This window comes from Ambystoma mexicanum, chromosome 11 (assembly GCF_040938575.1).
Source record: "Ambystoma mexicanum isolate Mex_15411 chromosome 11, UKY_AmexF1_1, whole genome shotgun sequence".
NCBI lineage: Eukaryota > Metazoa > Chordata > Amphibia > Caudata > Ambystomatidae > Ambystoma > Ambystoma mexicanum.
In genome coordinates this window covers 866,056,080-866,074,170 of record NC_090934.1, presented here as the reverse complement: position 1 = coordinate 866,074,170, position 18,091 = coordinate 866,056,080, and the positions used below count along the sequence as shown (strand labels likewise).

The window sequence follows — 18,091 nt, the reverse complement described above, 5'->3', positions numbered from 1 at the left end:
ATTTTCTGTGGAAAGAATGCAATTGTTGGACACTGTTCTAGAAGGAGGAGAAGGGAGCCATTCTCCTGAAAGAAATACTTTGCGTTAGTTTATTTTTTAGTTATAGTGTGAGGGTTCGAGTAGGATTTGACACAGGGTGGTGGAACTTTGATTTGACGGACATTCTGACAATTCCTTTATTTTTAGTTTGAGGCAGCGTTCCCCCTCTTAGAGAAATGGATAGTGAGGTCTTTTATTTAAGAAATAAAAGTTTATAATCAAAACCATGCCACCTTTGTGTCCGCTTCCTTCTTCGACACCCTTAGATATAGTGTCAGGTGTGGGATCTGATTGAACTGATATACATTGGGGAACCCTGAAATACTCCAAATTGAGCAGTCAGGCCACTTGTCCCACTGTAGCTACTGGTGAATATATAGGGTTTGACTTACACAGCAGTCGAGATATCTCTATAGAAGTAGGAGAGTGCCAGTTGATTCCCACAGGACTAATTCGGTCAATTCATAAAGGTACCTACATCTACCTAGTATCCAAATCCGGTTTCGCCTGAAAATATGGTCTGGATGCAATAGCTGGAGTAATAGACCCAGACTATATGGGTGACATAAAGATATTAATACAGAATAATGGGAAACACATTTCTGATGTGAAAACAGGAGAGAAAATCGCCCAGAGACATTTAGAAGCAGCCCTTCTTGCCAAACCTTTAGATGTTTGAGAACAAGAACTCGCAGAAAGAAGCGCTAACTGTTTTGGAGAGGCTGATGAAGAACCCCCTGCTATTGTAACTCAGTAACAATGAGAACTACCGGGGAAGAGGCAGAGCTAATTCCTGACCTAACTTTCGCTCCGTGAAATTATCCTATCCTATAAGAGGCCTTCTTAAAAGCCGAAGATGAAGGAAGGTCTAAGGATAGGCCATTTGTTTTCCCGAAACAAGGCCATCTATATAGGGGAGATCTTACCACAGAAGGGGTAGCCAGGACCCAGTGTGTTGTCCCTAGAAGTCACAGGAGAATTGTCCTCAAAATGGCTTATGCCCATCTGACTTCGGGACACTTGGTAACAGCAAAAACACAGGGGCAGATGATCTACAGATTTGACTGGCCAGGGGTTTACACTGATGTTAAGAACTTTATATCCACATGTCCCCTATGCCAGAAAACAGCTCCACGCTCCCCTCCACCTGCACCACTCCAACCTCTCCCTATAATAGAGGTACAGTTCTCTAGAATTGGCATGGACATAATGGGTCCCTTAGTGCCGTCTCAACTAGTGAATAAGCATATTCTAGTTATACTAGATAATGCAACCCGGTAGCTGGAAGCCTTCCCATTGAAAAATAGCACCTCCCAGCAGATTCTAAAACACCTAATCCCTTTTCTGTCGCAGGTAGGCTTCCCAAAAGAAAAAAATGAGTGACGAAGGGAGCCCTTTTATGTCTAAACTGATGGCAGAAGTAAAGGAAATCTTACAGATAAAAATTCTCCGCACCTATGTGTACCATCCTCAAACAGACGGCTTAGTAGAACATTTTAATAAAACCCAGAAGAACATTTTTTATAAGCTGGTGGAAGCAGATGGACGCAACTTGGCCCCAATACTCCCTTGGATCCTTTTTGCCATCGGAAAAGCTCCCCAAGGCTCCAGAGTATTTTCTTCTTTTGTGTTCCTTTACAGATGCGACCCCAGAGATGTACTGGACATGCTGCGGAAGATCTGGGAGGAAAGGGAAGAAGCAGTATTACCTATGTCCCAAACAGCTCAGAGGCCCAATGAGCACATGCCCATAGTGCGGGACCTAGTCCAAAAACATCTAGGACAGGCCGAAGAAAGGCAGAAGAGTCATTATGACAAGAAGGCGGTTTCTCGGTCCTTCTCCATCCGGCAGAAAGTATTAGTACTATTACCCACTTCAGAGCATAAAATGCTTTCATGATGGTATGGACCTTATGAAATTGTGGAAAGGATAGTCCCTGATAATGATAAGGTCGCTTAGCCGGACAGAAGACATAAAAGACAAATTTACCATATAAACCTCATAAAGGAGTGTAAAAAGGACACCATAGAATCTTCTTCTGTACTGATGGCTGCCTTGTTGTCTGACAAAACAACTGAATGTAGTTTGATCCCATCTAAACTCTCTAAGCAACAACCGCAAGATATCCTAGATTTACTGGAACAGTTTCCAGATGTCTTCAGTAATGAACCAGGGTGAGTGAAAAATGTGAAACACTACATTTGTACCCCCTAGGGGTAATTAACTTAAGGCCTTATCGAATTCTAGAGGCGAGAAAGGAGATAGTCCTCTAGGAGGTAGAGGAAATGTTAGCCGCAGGCATAATTGAGCCATCTCAGAGTCCGTGGTCATCGCCAATAGTCCTAGTAGCCAAACCTGATCAATCATGGAGGTTCTGTATAGATTTCCGAAAGTTGAATGCTATGTCCTAGTTCGACAATTATCTAATGCCTTGGATTGACAACCTCATCGACTGACTGGCAGCGGCTGTCTATATCTCCATGATTGATCTAACCTAGTCCAACCCCAACTAGAAAAAGTCAGGGCTGTACAAGAAACGGCTCCCCCAAAGACCAAAAAAGAACTAAGGGCATATCTGGGGCTGACCGGGTATTAGCAGATGTTTATTTTCAACTATACGGTCATAACATCATGCCTCTCTGATAAATTGAAGAATGCAGAGTCACAAAAGCTCTGATAGCAGAAGGAAGATCAGGCAAGCTTTAAAACATTGAAACATATCTTCTGTAGTGAGCCTGTTCTGAAAGTCCCAAATTTCAACAAGGAATTCATCCTCCAGATGGATGTTTCCAAGGTAGGGATAGGGGGCGTTTTATCCCAGGAGTATGGTGGGATAGAGCATCCAGTCTTTTACATCACCCGGAAGCTCTTCCCAAGGGAACATAATTAACCATCAAACTTGCGGCCCCAGCAATCAAATGTGCAGTTGGTTATTTAAAGTACTACCTGACAGCTAGAAAATTCACCTGAATAAGTGACCACTCACCACGGACCTGGCTCAGTGTGACAAAAGAGACCATGTGCTCTCCCGCTTTTCTGTTCTCATGTGGAACACCGGAAGGGCAAAGAACAGGGAAATTCTGATTTCCCTTAGCGGGAGATGGGGAAGCCAGTAGCATTAAGGGAAGGGTATGTGACAATTCACAAGGTGTTGTCACTTCTCCCCGGGGGGGGGGTGGCCTTTTCCATGAGGCTAGGGAGGTGCAGCCGCCACCCAATAGTCCCCGTAGGGGTGGTTGGATGTGGTAGGACCTCATGGGGAGGGACTCCCCATCTGGGTATAAGGATGATCACCTGGGGTATAGCCCAATGAATGTTGCCCTCCATGATGTCCAGGGCCACTACATTGAGAACAACCCTATGTATTGTTGCAAGTACTAGGACGAGAAAGAACAAAGGAGGCATGAAGATCATGTACTGTGATAACACTGGTACAAAATGGTCCCAAGGAGGCATAAGGATTGAATTGATAACAAAGAAGAAGGACTTGTGCAATACACATGAGAGGAACTAGATACAAAGTGTAAAAATGAACAATCTGAGAAGCACGGCCACAGAGCCAAACACAGCCGTGAAGAGAAGGACAGTGGTGGCAGGAGCAGTGGTATCCAGCCCTATTGGAGAAAGCAGTTGGTACCCAAAGTCTTGAGCGCGGGTGATTCAAATGCCGGCCGAATGCTGTGAAGGAGCGGCAAGAGGACACCAAGGAAAGTCTCTGCCCGCTGAGTGAAGTCGGACCACGTCCTGAAGCCAGGAAGATGCCGCAAAGCCACGAGTGAAGGGGAGAGAAGCCCAGGGAGCCAGAGAAGTGTGCCCCGGTTTTAGGAAGTCCCAGCAAGGGACCAAAGCCCTGGGAGAGGTAAGGGAGGTAGATAAAAACCAGAGCAGACCCAGAGGTTGACACAGACACTAAGGTGGCTTTTTCCCAGCCCAATATTAGCAAGGAAGTTAATGGGCATAACGAGAAAAGGGTCTGGGACCCCAAGAGTAAGAAGAAAAGTATCAGAGGAAATCTTCCTCGGCGCAGTGTTGGTGAGGAAGCCACTGACCACCAGAGAAGGGTCTGGGCCCCCAACAATAAAGAGAAAAGCATCAGAGGAAATCTTCCTCAGCGAAGTGGTAACGAGGAAACCATTGACCACCAGAGAAAGATCTGGGACACCAAGAGTGAAAAAGAAAACATCAGACAAAATCTTCCTCACCACAATGCTAGTCAAGAAATCACTGGCCTCCAGAGAATGGTTCAGAACCCCAACAGTGAGGGAGAACTGTACCAAACCATGCCAGAAGAAGGGAGTCATTCTCCTGGTATCGGACAAATGCCTGTGATAAAGACGTCGGGGAAAGGGAATCATTCCCCCTGGCCTTGTGGTGAACTGTACAAAGTAACTCCAGGAGGAAGGAGATATTCTCTTGGCACTGGGCTGAGAGTGGTACTGTTGCAATAGATTTGCTGTCCATAGAAGACACAGACACGCTGGGAGAACGTAAAGGAGTATAAATGTCTATTGACCCGAAATCGGGTAAGTGTAGACACGGCTGTGCTGTAGAGAGATTTGAGTTTGGCAATGAGGACTTTGCCTCTGGGCTGAATAGCTAGGAGGTTTATTTTTCATTTTGTTTTTTTAGATTCTAGACAACTGAGTATGTTGTAAGACCAATGGGAACTAGAGGTGGGTGCAATATGTATTAATATTAGGAGTATAAGATTCTACAAGAATATATATCTGAGGTATTATATATTATATGTACTTATTTTTTAGAACACATGACAGAGGAAGAGTAACAAGATAGCAACTCCGATTAGCCCTGGAAGAAGGATAGATAGATATCCGAAACGCATCGGCAACAACACTTGAAAAAACAAATATGATTTTTCTGTTTTTGTACTCTGATGTGAAACAATAATTGTGATAGTTAAATATTGTCAGTATAAGAATTAGTAATGCTGTACAATCACAGTAGTAAATGCATCACTGTGTTGGAAATACAGACATGTTTTGAATTTTAATAATTTGAATGCTAGTTTACATGAATTTTGTGTTGATTTGAATAAGTTTCAATGATGATGGAAAGTCCATTTAAATTAGATTTTGGGCCTCATCACGAGTTGGGCGGTATACCGCCTGCACTAATAGCGTTACCGCCAACCAGTCCGGCGCTATTAGCGCTGGATCAAGGATTGGCCGGTAACTGTAATTCCCCATTGGGTACATTGGACCAAATAGGGAATTTCCAGCACAATTAGCATGCGCTAATAGCGCAGTGCTAATTGCGCCCGAAAATGGGAATTTTTTCCAGCGTGTTTACCCCCAGCTGTGAGCCTGGGGGTAAACACCCCAGACCCATGTTTGGGAAGACCCTTAAATACGGCGGTAATAGCGTTACCGCATTTAAGGGTTACTGCCCAACTTGTGATGAAGCCATTGGTCGAAAGACATGAAAGCAAGTTAGTTTGTTTGTTTTTGTTTATTGAATTTGTAATGCGCACCAAGCCCAAAGGTATCTGTACGCAGAATACACACAAGAGCAAGTATACGCTAGGCTTATGTTACAGACAACAAGGACAACAAAGAGGAGACAAATTACAATATTGACATGTTCAGGATAAGTAGGGCAGATATAGGTCATAGTACATTAAAATCCATAGTGAGAGGTTGGGGGTGGGTATAGGGCCGGAGGGGGCAGGGCCCCGCAGGAGCGTGGGTCAAGCAGCTTAGTTGAGTGTTGTGTCAGTCATGGGATGAAGAGGGGGTCATAAGAGCAGACAAGTCAGGTGTCTTTGGAAAGAGGCCAGTTGATAGTGTTGCGCCTGAAGTGTGGGAATCGTTGATCCTTTCTAAGTGACGGTGGGAGATCATTCCAAAGTTGTGCCGCCCGGACGGGGAAACTGCTCCCTCCTGCCTTTTTTTGTTTGAATCTCGGCACAATCAATTTTGAAGAGTTGGCTGTTCGGGTCGGTTGAGTGGGAATTTTCCTGATGATCATTTTTTCAGATAGGTAGCGTGGGGCTGCACCGTTCAGACATTTGTGGGTGAGGGATCGCGTTTTGAGGGTAATTTCTATCATTGGTGGAAAGCCATTTATTCTGTCTTCTGACATGTGAGATGTGCTCCCTCCGAGGGATCCCACAAGCTGATCTCAGCACAATAGTTTGTAGAATCTGGATTTTCGTGATAATGCTTCTATTGGCTCATAAGTAAAGTGCATTACAGTAATCCAACGTGGACAAAACAAGGGCACTAGTCAGGATCAAGAAGCTTTCTTTGGAGAGAAAAGATTTACATGATCTAAACAGCTTACATGTGTACACTGTAGAGGATGACATAGCACTTACTTGTTTGTTTAGATTGAATGTGGAGTCGAGGTGAAATCCTAATGTCTTGACCTCCTTTGCCACTTTGATAGTATTTCCATCAATATTGAATGAGGAATAGTTAGGGTTACGTTTGCTCAGGTTGGCTGCCGACCCAAGTATGAGGAGTTGTGTTTTATCGTCCTTCAGGCATAGGCCATGGACAGCCATCCATGCCTGAATGATTAGATGCATTTTGTTCACCAGAGCCATGTCTACACTATAATCGCCAGTAAGTCGAATGAGGATCTGGGTATCATTTGCATAGTTAGTGTAGATGATACCAAGACGGTCCAATTTATCGAACAGTGGCTTCGTGAAGACGTTGTACAGTGTAGGCGAGACACATGAGCCTTGTGGCACGCCACAGATGATGGGGATGGGGTCAGCAGAGTCAGTGGCAGAGAAGCCTCTCATTGTCCTATTATTCAAGAAGGATGTGATCCATGTGATAGCATCCTTAGAGAAGTGGGCAGCACTGGCCAACTGATGCCACAGTACTTTATGGTCGACCCGGTCGAAATCGGCCGAGAGGTTGAGGAGAAGTAAGAGGGCTGTTTTACTGGTGTCCTTGAGAGTGTAAATTTGGGTCTTTAGGTCTAATGGAGTGGTTTCTGTGCCATGTTGTGGCCTGAAACCTGATTGGCGGATGCCTAGTAGGTGATTAAGCTCAAGGTGCTTCTGAATCTGGATGTATGCCACTTTATCCAGATTTTTAAAGAGAAACGGTACAGTGGTAATAGGGCAGTAATTGGTAGGGATGGTGGGGTACAAGGATTGCTTTTTTAGTAGGGGAGGAACCCATGGTTCTTTTAAGTTGCTAGGGACAGTTCCTGAAGAAAAAGAGGCGTTGATTAGTTTGGCTACGAAAGGGGATAGGTCTCTAGCGGTGTCCATAATAAGTTGGGCAGGACAGCTATCTCCTTCGCAATTGGATGGTTTGAGTGAGATAATAGATTTTTCAACCTCTAGCGTGGACACTTTAGAGAATTTGAAACTAAGGACAGGATTATTAGCTCTGAGGGGGCAGCCTTATTATCAGTAGTGGATAAGGTTGTTTTTCTGTTCTCCATTTTTTTCTGTAGAAGGGAGATTTTGTTGGAGAGGGCATTTTGGATGTTGGTACACCAAGGTTTGTCTTTTATGCAATCATCTGCTTGTGGAATGGGTGTTTCTAGTTCTCTTAGGATCGTGAAAAGTTCCTTGGAACTAGACCTGACCTTCTGAATCCTATTATAAGTTTCTTGTTTAGATAGTAGTATTTCTTTTTTATAACGTGCAATACAGTTGACCAACTTTGTTTTGTTATCTGCGGTAGGGAAGAGTCTCCAAGTGGATTCTAACTTCCTTTTTACATCTCTTAGTGCTTTTAGGTGAGGCGTGAACCAGGAGTTCAAGTGTGATTTTGGTTTACTTTTTCGCAGTTTGAGGGGTGCTACTCAGTCTAGAGCATTTGTAATGGCAGTGTTGTATGCATTAACCAAGACATCAGGGTCTGAAGATTCGAGCAGTTAGTTAAGGACAGGGATGATAAGCGGTAGGATCCTGTCTGCTGTAATGTTCTTTTTATTGCAGATCTAGATGGGGGGGAGCCATTGTGTTAGGTTTGGGACAGAGAATGTTGCTTGAAAGGGAGTAGGTTCAGAGGAAATGCTCTGTCCAAGTTTGAGGTGTGATGGATAGGATAGATGCATCACAGTTTAGGTCTGCCACCCAGTCGAGGGTTCTACCTTTGTCCTGGGTGGCCTGAGTTAATCTTTGGGTGAAGCCAAGCTCAAGGATTATGTTGGCAATGGATAGGGCATGTATGTCTTTGGGGTCATTGAACCCAAGATTGAAGTCCTGTGGTAGAAGTATTTGGGATGAGACTTTGTGTTCTCCGATAGGATAGAGGAGATGTCCTCTTTGAAGGATCCAATTGGTCCTGGAGGTCTATAAATTAGATGTATGGTTAGAGTGCTGGTTTTGGAGGTGGGTAATTTGATTGTGAGGAGTTCGCAAGATTTGAGGTCTGGGGACAGGATTATTCTCATGGCATGGTTGGCTTTAGTGATAATGGCAATTCCTCCACCTCTAGCATCCTTTCTATCTGCTCTTAGTATATTGTAATTATCTGGGACGCCAAGAGAGATGGTAGGGCCTGCAGCGGGTTGTAACCATGATTCGGTTATGGCTAAGAAGTCAGGGTTGTTTGCCGTAATCTAGTCAGCAATGTCAGATGCATGTGCTACAAGTTATCTAGCGTTGACTAACGCAGCTTTAAGATTGGGGATGTTGATATGTGTTGGGCAGGCAGAGGGAGTGTTATGAGATATTTTAGGCTTGGGGGAGGCGTGGATACCAGTGGGGGAGTTTACCTTGGTGGTCCCTAACGTGTTGATTGTGTGATTAGTAAGTCAGGTCTTGTTTCTTACTTTGTGTATAGTGGGGGGAGCAATCATGATGTTGACATCCCTCAGATTATATTTGATGTGTTTCTTGGTGGTAGTTAGTAAGGAAAGGTTAGTTACTTTAGTTGTTTTGGTAGTTGAAGGTTCGTACAATCTAGGTAATCTGGCTCTGAGCCTTTTATTCCTGGCCAAGGTAGTACAAGGTGTACGATTGTTAGTAGGATCACTATTCCCAAGTTGAGTTGGGGGTGGGTTGGAGAGAGAGTTTACTGTGTGTGTGTATTTTGGGATACTAGACGTACATGGGCGGCTGCTATTGGGCATGATTGAGAGGAATGATTCAGTATGAACTATGCCTATTTGAGTACTTAAGGTCATTAAAGGGATAATGTCATTAAAAATGTTATTGGCTCAAAAGATGGGCCATCATCAAAAATATATATAAAAAATAATCATTAAGAAAGTTGCTGTGTAAACTTTTGAGCAAACACGGCTCAAAGTCACATATTTAAAGCACTAGGAGGCATCCATTTTGTGAAATGGATGAGTCTCCTGGGCTTGTGTTAATTTTTGCCCTTGCTGCACTAATGAAGCAAAAGCCAGCCAGCTGTAATACACAAAAGCTACCAGCAGGTGGCTTTTGCTTCATTATTGCCGGAGAGCATAGATTAACACAACCTGCTGCTGGTAAGTGCTTTAAATTTCTTTTTCAAAAGCACTGGAAAATAAATGCTGCGGTTTTCTTTCTAACTTAGAAAGAAAACCGCAGCATTTATAACGTTGTATTTATGTTTGCTGTGGCTTCAGCTTTGAGTCTCCTGGGCTCCCCCCGACCCAGGTCGGGGGAGCCCAGGAGACTCAAAGCTGAAGCCACAGCAAACATAAATACAACATTGTTGTATTTAAATATGCTACGGTTTTCGTTCTATGTTTCCTGGAGCCCGAGAAATGTAGAAATAAAACCGCAGCATATTTAAATACAACAACGTATTTCTGACTGCAGCGGCTTCAGCTTTCAGTCTCCTGGGCTCCCCCGCGTCGGGGGAGCCCAGGAGACTCAAAGCTGAAGCCACAGCAAACCTAAATACAATGTTGTTGTATTTAAAAATAATGCGGTTTTCTTTCTATGCTTCCCGGAGCCGAGATTTTTAAATACAACAACGTTGTATTCCCGACCGCGGCGGCTTTCACTTTGAGTCTCCTGGGTTCCCCCTGATTTGACGGACATTCTGGCAGGGAACCCCCTCTTAGAGATAGGGATAGTGAGGTCTTTTATTTAAGAAATAAAAGTTTATAACCAAAACCATGCCACCTTTGTGTCAGCTTCCTTCTTCAACACCCTTAAAATACCCAGCTCTAAAATGTATGGTATGATATGATAGTTTATTTATATTGCGCCTATATACAAGTGTTTCAGGGAGCGACGAGGAAAGCGAGGGGTACAAGGGAGGAAAAACTACGATCTTACTAAGCCCAGTGACATTGAGAACTCACAAGTGCAGGGGAGAGGGGAGCGGGAAAGTGCAGGGGGCAGGGGAGGAGTGGAAAGTTCTGAACACGTGATGAAATATCAACAGGCAGTGTGGCCAGCAGGTGGCAAGTGAAATAGTTAAAGCGCAGACAACGGGTGTCTGATAAGTGCTGGAAGGGGACTGTAGGGTTGCAGCTACAGACCCAAGTGCAAGGGTTGCCAGGAGGCAGTGCGGGCATGCAGATGGGTGGGCCTAAATACAGAGGTAGCCAGGATCCCAGGGATCTGGGCCTGAGTACAGAGGGTAGCCAGGAGCGCAGTGCAGAAACAGTCAGAGATCAGCAGGGGAGAGAAAGAGAGAAGGCAGAAGCAAAGAGGAAGGTCTTGAGGTGCTTCCGGAACCGAAGATGGTTCTCCTCGAGTTTCAGAGAGGCAGGGAGGCTGTTCCAGAGGGAGGCTCAGCATTGAGGCCTAGCTCTGGATTTAAGATCTCCATATGCCACTCTTTCCTAACTCTAAAGTGCTTTTCAAAGATACCTCTGCCAGCCACACAAGCATTGTATCCCTCATTAAACGGCTCCATAGAGCACTATTTAGGCTTCTCTACGGAGTGGAACTGCAACAAGGGATCCACTGAGTAGTAAAACCCTATTTCTAGAGTCCTACTCAAAGGTTCATCTCCCAGAGTACGTCGAGATAGTTTTCTTTCAAACAATTGCCATTATTTTCTATGTTGCTGTATTAATTCCCATCAATTGTTTATTGTGATACCCCAAATGGACCCATCAATCTTTGCAGGCCAATGCTTGTATGATCTTGGATCGGTATGTCACCACATGGGGACACAGTTTGCCTGCTAGCTACTAATTCTGCTTTCAGAACAAACGGGGGCAACCTGCCATGTACAGATTAAAGACGCTAAGAAAGGGAATTTAGTCCAGTAAATATCAATGCATCCATATTTTGCAGATTCTTACATGATTTCACCTGTTGTCTTGCTTTCTCTTGCATTCCTGCCTGCAGATCTCCGGAGAGTGGCTTGTACAGTAACCTTCAGAGTTATGACCTCCCGTATCCTGAAGCCATATTTGAATTGAGTTACTTCTTTCACAATCCCAGGCCATTTTTTACACTGGCCCGAGAACTTTATCCAGGGAACTTCCGGCCAAACTATGTTCACTACTTCTTGCGGCACCTGCACGACCGAGGACAGCTCCTGCGCCTGTATACGCAGAACATAGATGGCCTGGAAAGAGGTAAGGCTCCTTCTTCCCATCTCTTCTTACTGTTTACTGGTGTAGTTTCGATCGCCAGTCAGAGATAGAATCGCATCTTTGGAGCACTGTGGGTGAATGCCTCTGATTCAGATGGACTGACTGTGATGTCCGTGTTATTTAATGTACATTTTGTAGAACAGTACTAAATACCCTTTCGATATGTGAGCAATATTCTGTTGTTTTATGACAATGGCATTGTTAGGAAGATTTTTCCATAGCCTTCTGGCGAGGGGTGTGAAACCACCTATCCTAAAAGTAAGATAGGGTCTCAACCAGAAAATAGACCAACCTCTGTATGGGTAGCAGTAGCAAAGCAGCCTTGGCTTGACTCAAGGGACGTGGGGAGGCTAGTAGGTAAGTACAGTTAGTCCCAATCAACAACCCTGCACAATTATACCGAAAAATATTCACTTTATTACATAGTTGCACAAAAGTAACTAGCGGTTAAAATAAGTACCATACGTTTAGGACAGAACACATGGTAGACACAATATACATTCAATCAGTGAATGGCCTTAATATAGACCCTCTCCACTCAAGCTAATGAAGGGCCTGTACCTGGTGTTAAACCCTACACGTTATCATGCTAAGGGATGGGAAGAAAAATGATTCCTGCACAGACAAGTACATTTATTTACTAATCACTGTTCCAGGACATTGGCTGAACAGTTGTACTCCCTCATATTTAAAGTTTGAAGTTAAAGAGTAAAACAATTTACAAACTAGGCCTAGAGAGCCACCCAAAAATACAGTAAAATGATATATCGTTTACTGTGCCTATATACCTCCCAGTTCACTCCTAGATACGTTCTGAAACAAAGTAACACAAATTGTAACTAACTGGTGCCTGATCCAATCTCCCCTCTGGAGATTTAACAGGGACCCGGGTCTCTCCACCCATGGGTTTCAGCCGCGGCACATTTATTTAATTTGTTTATTTATTTACATACAGGAGTAACAATGCTCCTTTGATCACAAAAGAACGTACAATAGATAAGAAATCAGATTTGTTGGGAAGCAGTGATCTTCTTACAATGGGGTGAATTTGAGGGACATTCTGACCAGGTTGTGGAGGGGAGTAAATGGAACAGTCACTGGGGACAATACAAAAGTGGACATACATAGATTTAGGACAACCAACATTGTACATTTCTAAGTGCAGGTAGATGGTACAGTCAGCTGTGCTCAGGACTTGACCACGATGGGTGAAGTGCTAGAAAGGAGTCAGGGGAATTGAGAGACAGAGGCAGGTAAGAGGTGAGGAAAACATTTTAGCTAGCAAGCAGATGAGAGGTAGGTTAAGAGGGTAACTCGGAGGTGAGGAGGTAGACTTTTATTTTGGTTTTGAACAAATCCGTGTGGGCTGTTTCTTGCATGTCCGGGGTTAGAGAATTCCATGCAAGTGAAGCAAGAAGAGAGAATGAGCAGATGTGAGAGGAAGTGCAGGGAGCGTGAGGAGCCTCAAGGGTAGTTGGGAGGCAAAGCAGAGATTACGAGTAAGATTATAGAGTTAGATAGAGGAGGATAGATAGAGTGGTGCCTTACCATGGATAGATTTGTGAACCAGGAGAAGAAATTTAAATCTGGCCCTGTTTTGCATCATCAGCCATCCAGCCTGGTGACGGCATGAGGAAGTGGTGTGAGGTGAGGGAGTTCAAAAAGAGTCCTGGTAGCGAAGTTAATGATCTTCTTGGGAGGACAGAAAGCATAGTCGGGGAGATCAAAGAGGATGCTGGCACAGTAGTGCAGTTTAGAGAAGACAAGAGTGGGTAAGAGGTGCTTTGCAGTGTTGAAAAGAAGGAGGTGCCTGATTTTCCTAATATTTAGGAGGTTGAGGCGAGCTGCTATTCCAGTTTTGGGAATGAAAGTAGAGAAGGTGCGATAAGGGTCATAGATGACGCTGAGGTTTCTAGCAGAAGAAACATAGGAGAGAGTGTCAGGTGGGAACTAGATAGGCAGAGGAAGAGATGAGAGAACTTTTGCCAGGGAAGAAGAGTACCTCTGTTCTGGTAGAGTTTAACATTAGAGAGTGCAAAGCCATCCAATATTTAATGGCAGAGAGACAGTTGGACATTTTCATAGAGCGATCTGAGGAGAGTTCAGGAAAAGAGAAGAAGATGTGGGTGTTGTCCACAAGAGTTGGTACGAGAACCCAAAGGAGGAGATTAGTGCCTCAAGAGCAGAAGTGTATAGTGTAAAGAGGAGTGTCCCCAAGACAGAGCCTTGTAGAACATCAACAGAAGAGTGAGTTGAGAGGTGCTTTTGCTCCAGGAGACAGAATTGGCAAGGTGCAAGGTAGGATTCAATCCAGGCAAAGGCTTGATCACAAATCCCAAGAAGAAAAAGAGTATTAAGGAGATTAGAGTGATTGCTGGTGTCTAAGGCAGCAGACAGTTCAAGGAGAATTAGGATAGAGGATAGGTTTGAGTGCTTACCAGAGGCAATGAAGTGGTACACATTCATGAAAGCAGTTTCCGTGTAGTGACAGGAGCGGAACCTTGCTTGTTGGGGGTCTTGAAGGTTGTGGATGTCTAAGAAAGTGGTAAGACAGTTAAACTCTTTAGAGCACTTTAGAGTAGTGCAGAAGGAGAAACACAGGGCAAATGTTAGCCCATAGGTTCGGGTCAGCCCCTTGCTTTTTTAGGAGAGGGATGACCGTGGCTGTTTTGAAAACGGAGGGAAAGCAAGCAGAGTCAAAGGACATGTTGAAGAGTTCAGCGGGGTGAGAGGCTACTATAGGGTCCATAGGCTTGACTAACTGAGGAGCAAGAGGGTCTGATAGGGCACAAGAGGGGTTAGCCTTCATCAATATAGATACAACTTCTTCAGTGTTAGTGTGACTAAAGTGGGAGATGGAGGCAGAGGATGATGGTGGAGTAGGCAGAGTGTAAAATGTAGGAGATGGGAGTGTGAGGAAGGTCAGGGGAGAGTCTCTAATTTTGGTAATTTTTAAAGCAAAGTATTCAGCTAGGTCATTAGCTGTGAGAGTGGAGTTGATAGTCATAGACTTAGGAGGAGTGAGTTAAGGGTGCCCTGTAGCCGGCAAGGATGTTTGGAGTGAGAGTCTATGAGGGTTACGTAGAATTCCCTTTAAGCGCTATCAAGAGTGGACTTGGGAGGGTTCAGGGCTCAGAGGTAGATTTGCAGGTCCTCATGCGAGTGGGTACACGTCCATTTGCGCAGCAGCCGACGCATGTCTGTGCGGAATGAGCGTTTGAATGTGGTGACCCATGTTTGAGAATGGTAAGATGTAGGGGTGAAAGTAAGCAGTGGGAAGTGAGAGGAGGAGTCATATAGTAGGGATTGGAAGCTGGAGAAGGCAGTGTTGGTGGAAGAGGTATCGGGTGTGAAGGAGGAAAGTGAGAACTGTAGGTCAGAGAGAAAGGGGGAATGGCAGAAGGTTTACATTTCCTTTTAGAAATAGGTGAAGCAAGTTGTGAGGAAAGAGAGTGAAAGAAGAAGATGGTGGAAACAATTTAGTGATCAGATATGGATGGTGTAACAGTAGTATTAGTAGTTGAGAGAGAGTTGGAGATGAATAAGAGATGCAAAGAGTTACCCCCTGTGTGGGTAGGTCGGTTAAGGATTTAGTGGAGAGGGTGGTCACTAAGAAAAGACTGAAGTTCAGATTTCAAAGAAGTGGTCGCAGAGGAAAGGTTAAAGTCACCTAAGAGAATGAGGTGATTTTAGTGGAAAGAGAATCAAGGAGTTGCCCATGGTCATCAAAGAATGGTCCAGTGGGACCAGGAGGGCAATAGATGGAGATGATGTGAACTGAGTGAGGCAGAGCAATAGTAGAGATGGTGAATTCAAAAGGGGTTGGAGAAAATGTGGAATTTAAGATTGTTGAGACGGGAAGGGAGTAGGTGTCTGATACCTCCGCCTCTGCTAGTCAGTTGAAGAGCGTGAACGCAGGATAGTTTGGAGTCATGTAAGGCTGCCAGAGTGGCAGCGTCAGATGGAGAAATACAGGTTTCAGTGATAGCCCTAAGGTCTAGGGGAGGAGAGCTGAAGTGAAAGTAGTCAGTGATGCAGGACGCTTTGTTGCATACAGTCTGAGCATTCCAAAGTGCAATGTTCAGCTGATGAGGAAAGGAAGAGAAAAGAAGAGAAGTTGAGTCTCAGAGGAAGAGAGGCAAGGTGGATAGGTGTTAGATGAGGTATAGTTATCTCGTTGGCTTTGTTTGTTGAAAGGAGGTGGAAGAGAAATGGAGTAGTGGGAGTTTCGAGTTGTGAGTTTCATAATAGGGATAGGAAAGGAGGAAGTTGTAGTGTGGTTGGAGAAAAGGGTAGGGAAAGGTGAGTAGGAGGAGGAGCTGGAGGGAATGCATTATAGGTTAGTAGCACAGTGTAGCGAGATAGCACAGTCATTTGGAAGCTTCCGGTACTCACGGGTGCAACAGGGAGAAAGGCAAAAGGAAAGGCATCACAGCACAGCACCACCTTCTGTCAGCTGTAATCCCTGGGTGTGGCAGGGATTTAGCGAGGCGTTTTGTAACACCATGCATGTGAGTCACATTTGCAGTTATAGGATGTGGTCCAGTGGCAATACCAACCCAGAAACATGGATATGTTGCTCTCAGAGGCAGCACATGCCCTCCAACCCCCAACCCCTTCATTGATCATGAAACAAACTACCACACATAAGCAGACTGACCCTCCCAGAACTACCCCATTGGCTGGGATAAACCTGAGGTTGTCGCTTTTTTCTTGAACAGTCCATCTGCTCAATTGGAGCAGACAAAATGGACCGTAGAACAGGGTTTAGCTGGGGGTTTGATTGGTTGACAGTGTTCATTTTATTTGAAAGATTTTGGGAATGGGAGGGAAACTGAATGCAGGATGTCTGTTTTTAATGCTACGTAGGCAGAAAGAGAGGGGGAGGACCAAGTGGTAGAGGTGGACTGGGTATGATCTTAATGTGACAGAAAGTGGGGGGCAGGTAAACTGTTTCCAATATTTCACTGCTTCCCCTCCCTGTTGCACTGCCCACCCTGGCTTTGTGTAAGTAAATCACTTTCACTGCACAATTAAGTAGTATGAATTTGCACATTTTGTTAGGTATGGGGCTGGGAGGGAGAGGAGGGACCAGACCTAGTGATATGAGTAGGGTGACTGCTGTATTCATCTAATTAGGGTGTGCCAGAATCTTTCAAGTAAGGTCCTGACTAGATGAATGCTCCACAGGAAGGAAACCGCAAACCCAACTACTGGTTTATTTATCCTTACACAAATCCAAAAACCTACACTACACTGTAAACTTCTGCAACTTTCAGTCAAATTGCCAGATTTGTAGAAGAGTCACAAAGATTCTACAGCATGAGGTCCTGCATGATTCACATGCTCATGAATATTCCCCACCGCTAGGCTGGGAATCCTTGGTAAAAAGTAACGCAGTTTAGCTTTAAGATAAACCTGCTAGTCTTCTCAGTAGCCTATCAGTGTCCTTTGGGTCATAATGCCCCCAGCCAATGACACTTGTCTTCCTAAATTCCATCACTGGTGGCCATCATCAGATTTTACCAAAAGTTTCCAGTGTTGGGAGTCCTCATGCTTTGCTCCTCGAAAATCGTTAGTGTTTTGCTGTTTTTGAAAAAATTCAACAAACTCTTCATCAACCATCACACAGTGACTACAGGCGGCGCAGAACTGTTGCCGGCGAAGATCTTCAGTCCATAGTCGGATCTTCAGCTTGTGGTGCCACAGGCTTGGGCCTTGTTCGTAAAACCATGGCAGAGGCAAAAAAGATAAACCTTTTCAGGCCTGTGAAAGGCCTTTTCAGCTGTGGCCTGAAGAATATCTTCATTTCGGATCGGCACCTCAAATACATTTACTGTCTTCACCCGACCACGATGCTGATGGCTGTTCAATTTGTGAATCCTTTTTGTTCGAAGACATGGAAGTACCGCCATCAGAGGTTGGTAGCCTGGTTCGAGGAGGGGAAGGCCTCTGGCGTGGCCTCCGGGCCTAAGAGTGTACTCCCTCTGATAAGAAGAGGTTGAGGTCCTTTGAGTATGCTTCCTTGGTGAAGATCCAAAAGTAGGCGAAATCTCACGCTCTATCACCTTCCTCGTCGGCAGTCACCGTGGCTGCGGGACCCAATTCGGAAAAGGGCCGCCAGGTGGATTACCTCCGTCCACGAGAAAATCAGACATCGTCGTCCAAGCACATGTTGTCGTCAAAGACCAAGTCAGCTCGGTATTTAAGTAGAAATGGGTTGGGATCTGTCATAAAATTTGCGAATGATTGTATTGATGATCACCAATCCTTTGACCACAATGTTCTAAAATGTTTTTCTTACAGGAACCCACTTTTTTCGTTGCTGTACCAAGCTTGATTTTAAAGCGGTTCAGCAAATAACAATAAAAAAAGCTTTAATGAAAATACCTATAAAATAAAAACATTTACAAAAAGACCAAGTCAGCTAAGGGCCCGTCTCCAGTTCTACCGTCGTCAATTCCGTTGTCGACAATAGCCTCGTCAATGACAACTTCTTCCATCAAGACCATTGCCTTATCAACAACCACCCCATCGTCGACTGTCTGCGAAATTAAGGCT

General features: G+C 44.6%; 1 protein-coding gene across 5 annotated transcripts in view; it reads left to right on the top strand.

The window, feature by feature from the left end:
* SIRT3 (sirtuin 3) overlaps nt 1-18,091 on the top strand; it is a 355,906-nt gene that overhangs the window by 225,241 nt on the left and 112,574 nt on the right. For all 5 annotated transcript variants that reach the window (XM_069623912.1, XM_069623913.1, XM_069623914.1 and 2 more), the window contains one exon: nt 11,280-11,512. In XM_069623912.1, coding sequence (XP_069480013.1) covers nt 11,280-11,512 — 233 coding nt within the window. The remainder of the gene's footprint in view (nt 1-11,279; nt 11,513-18,091) is intronic.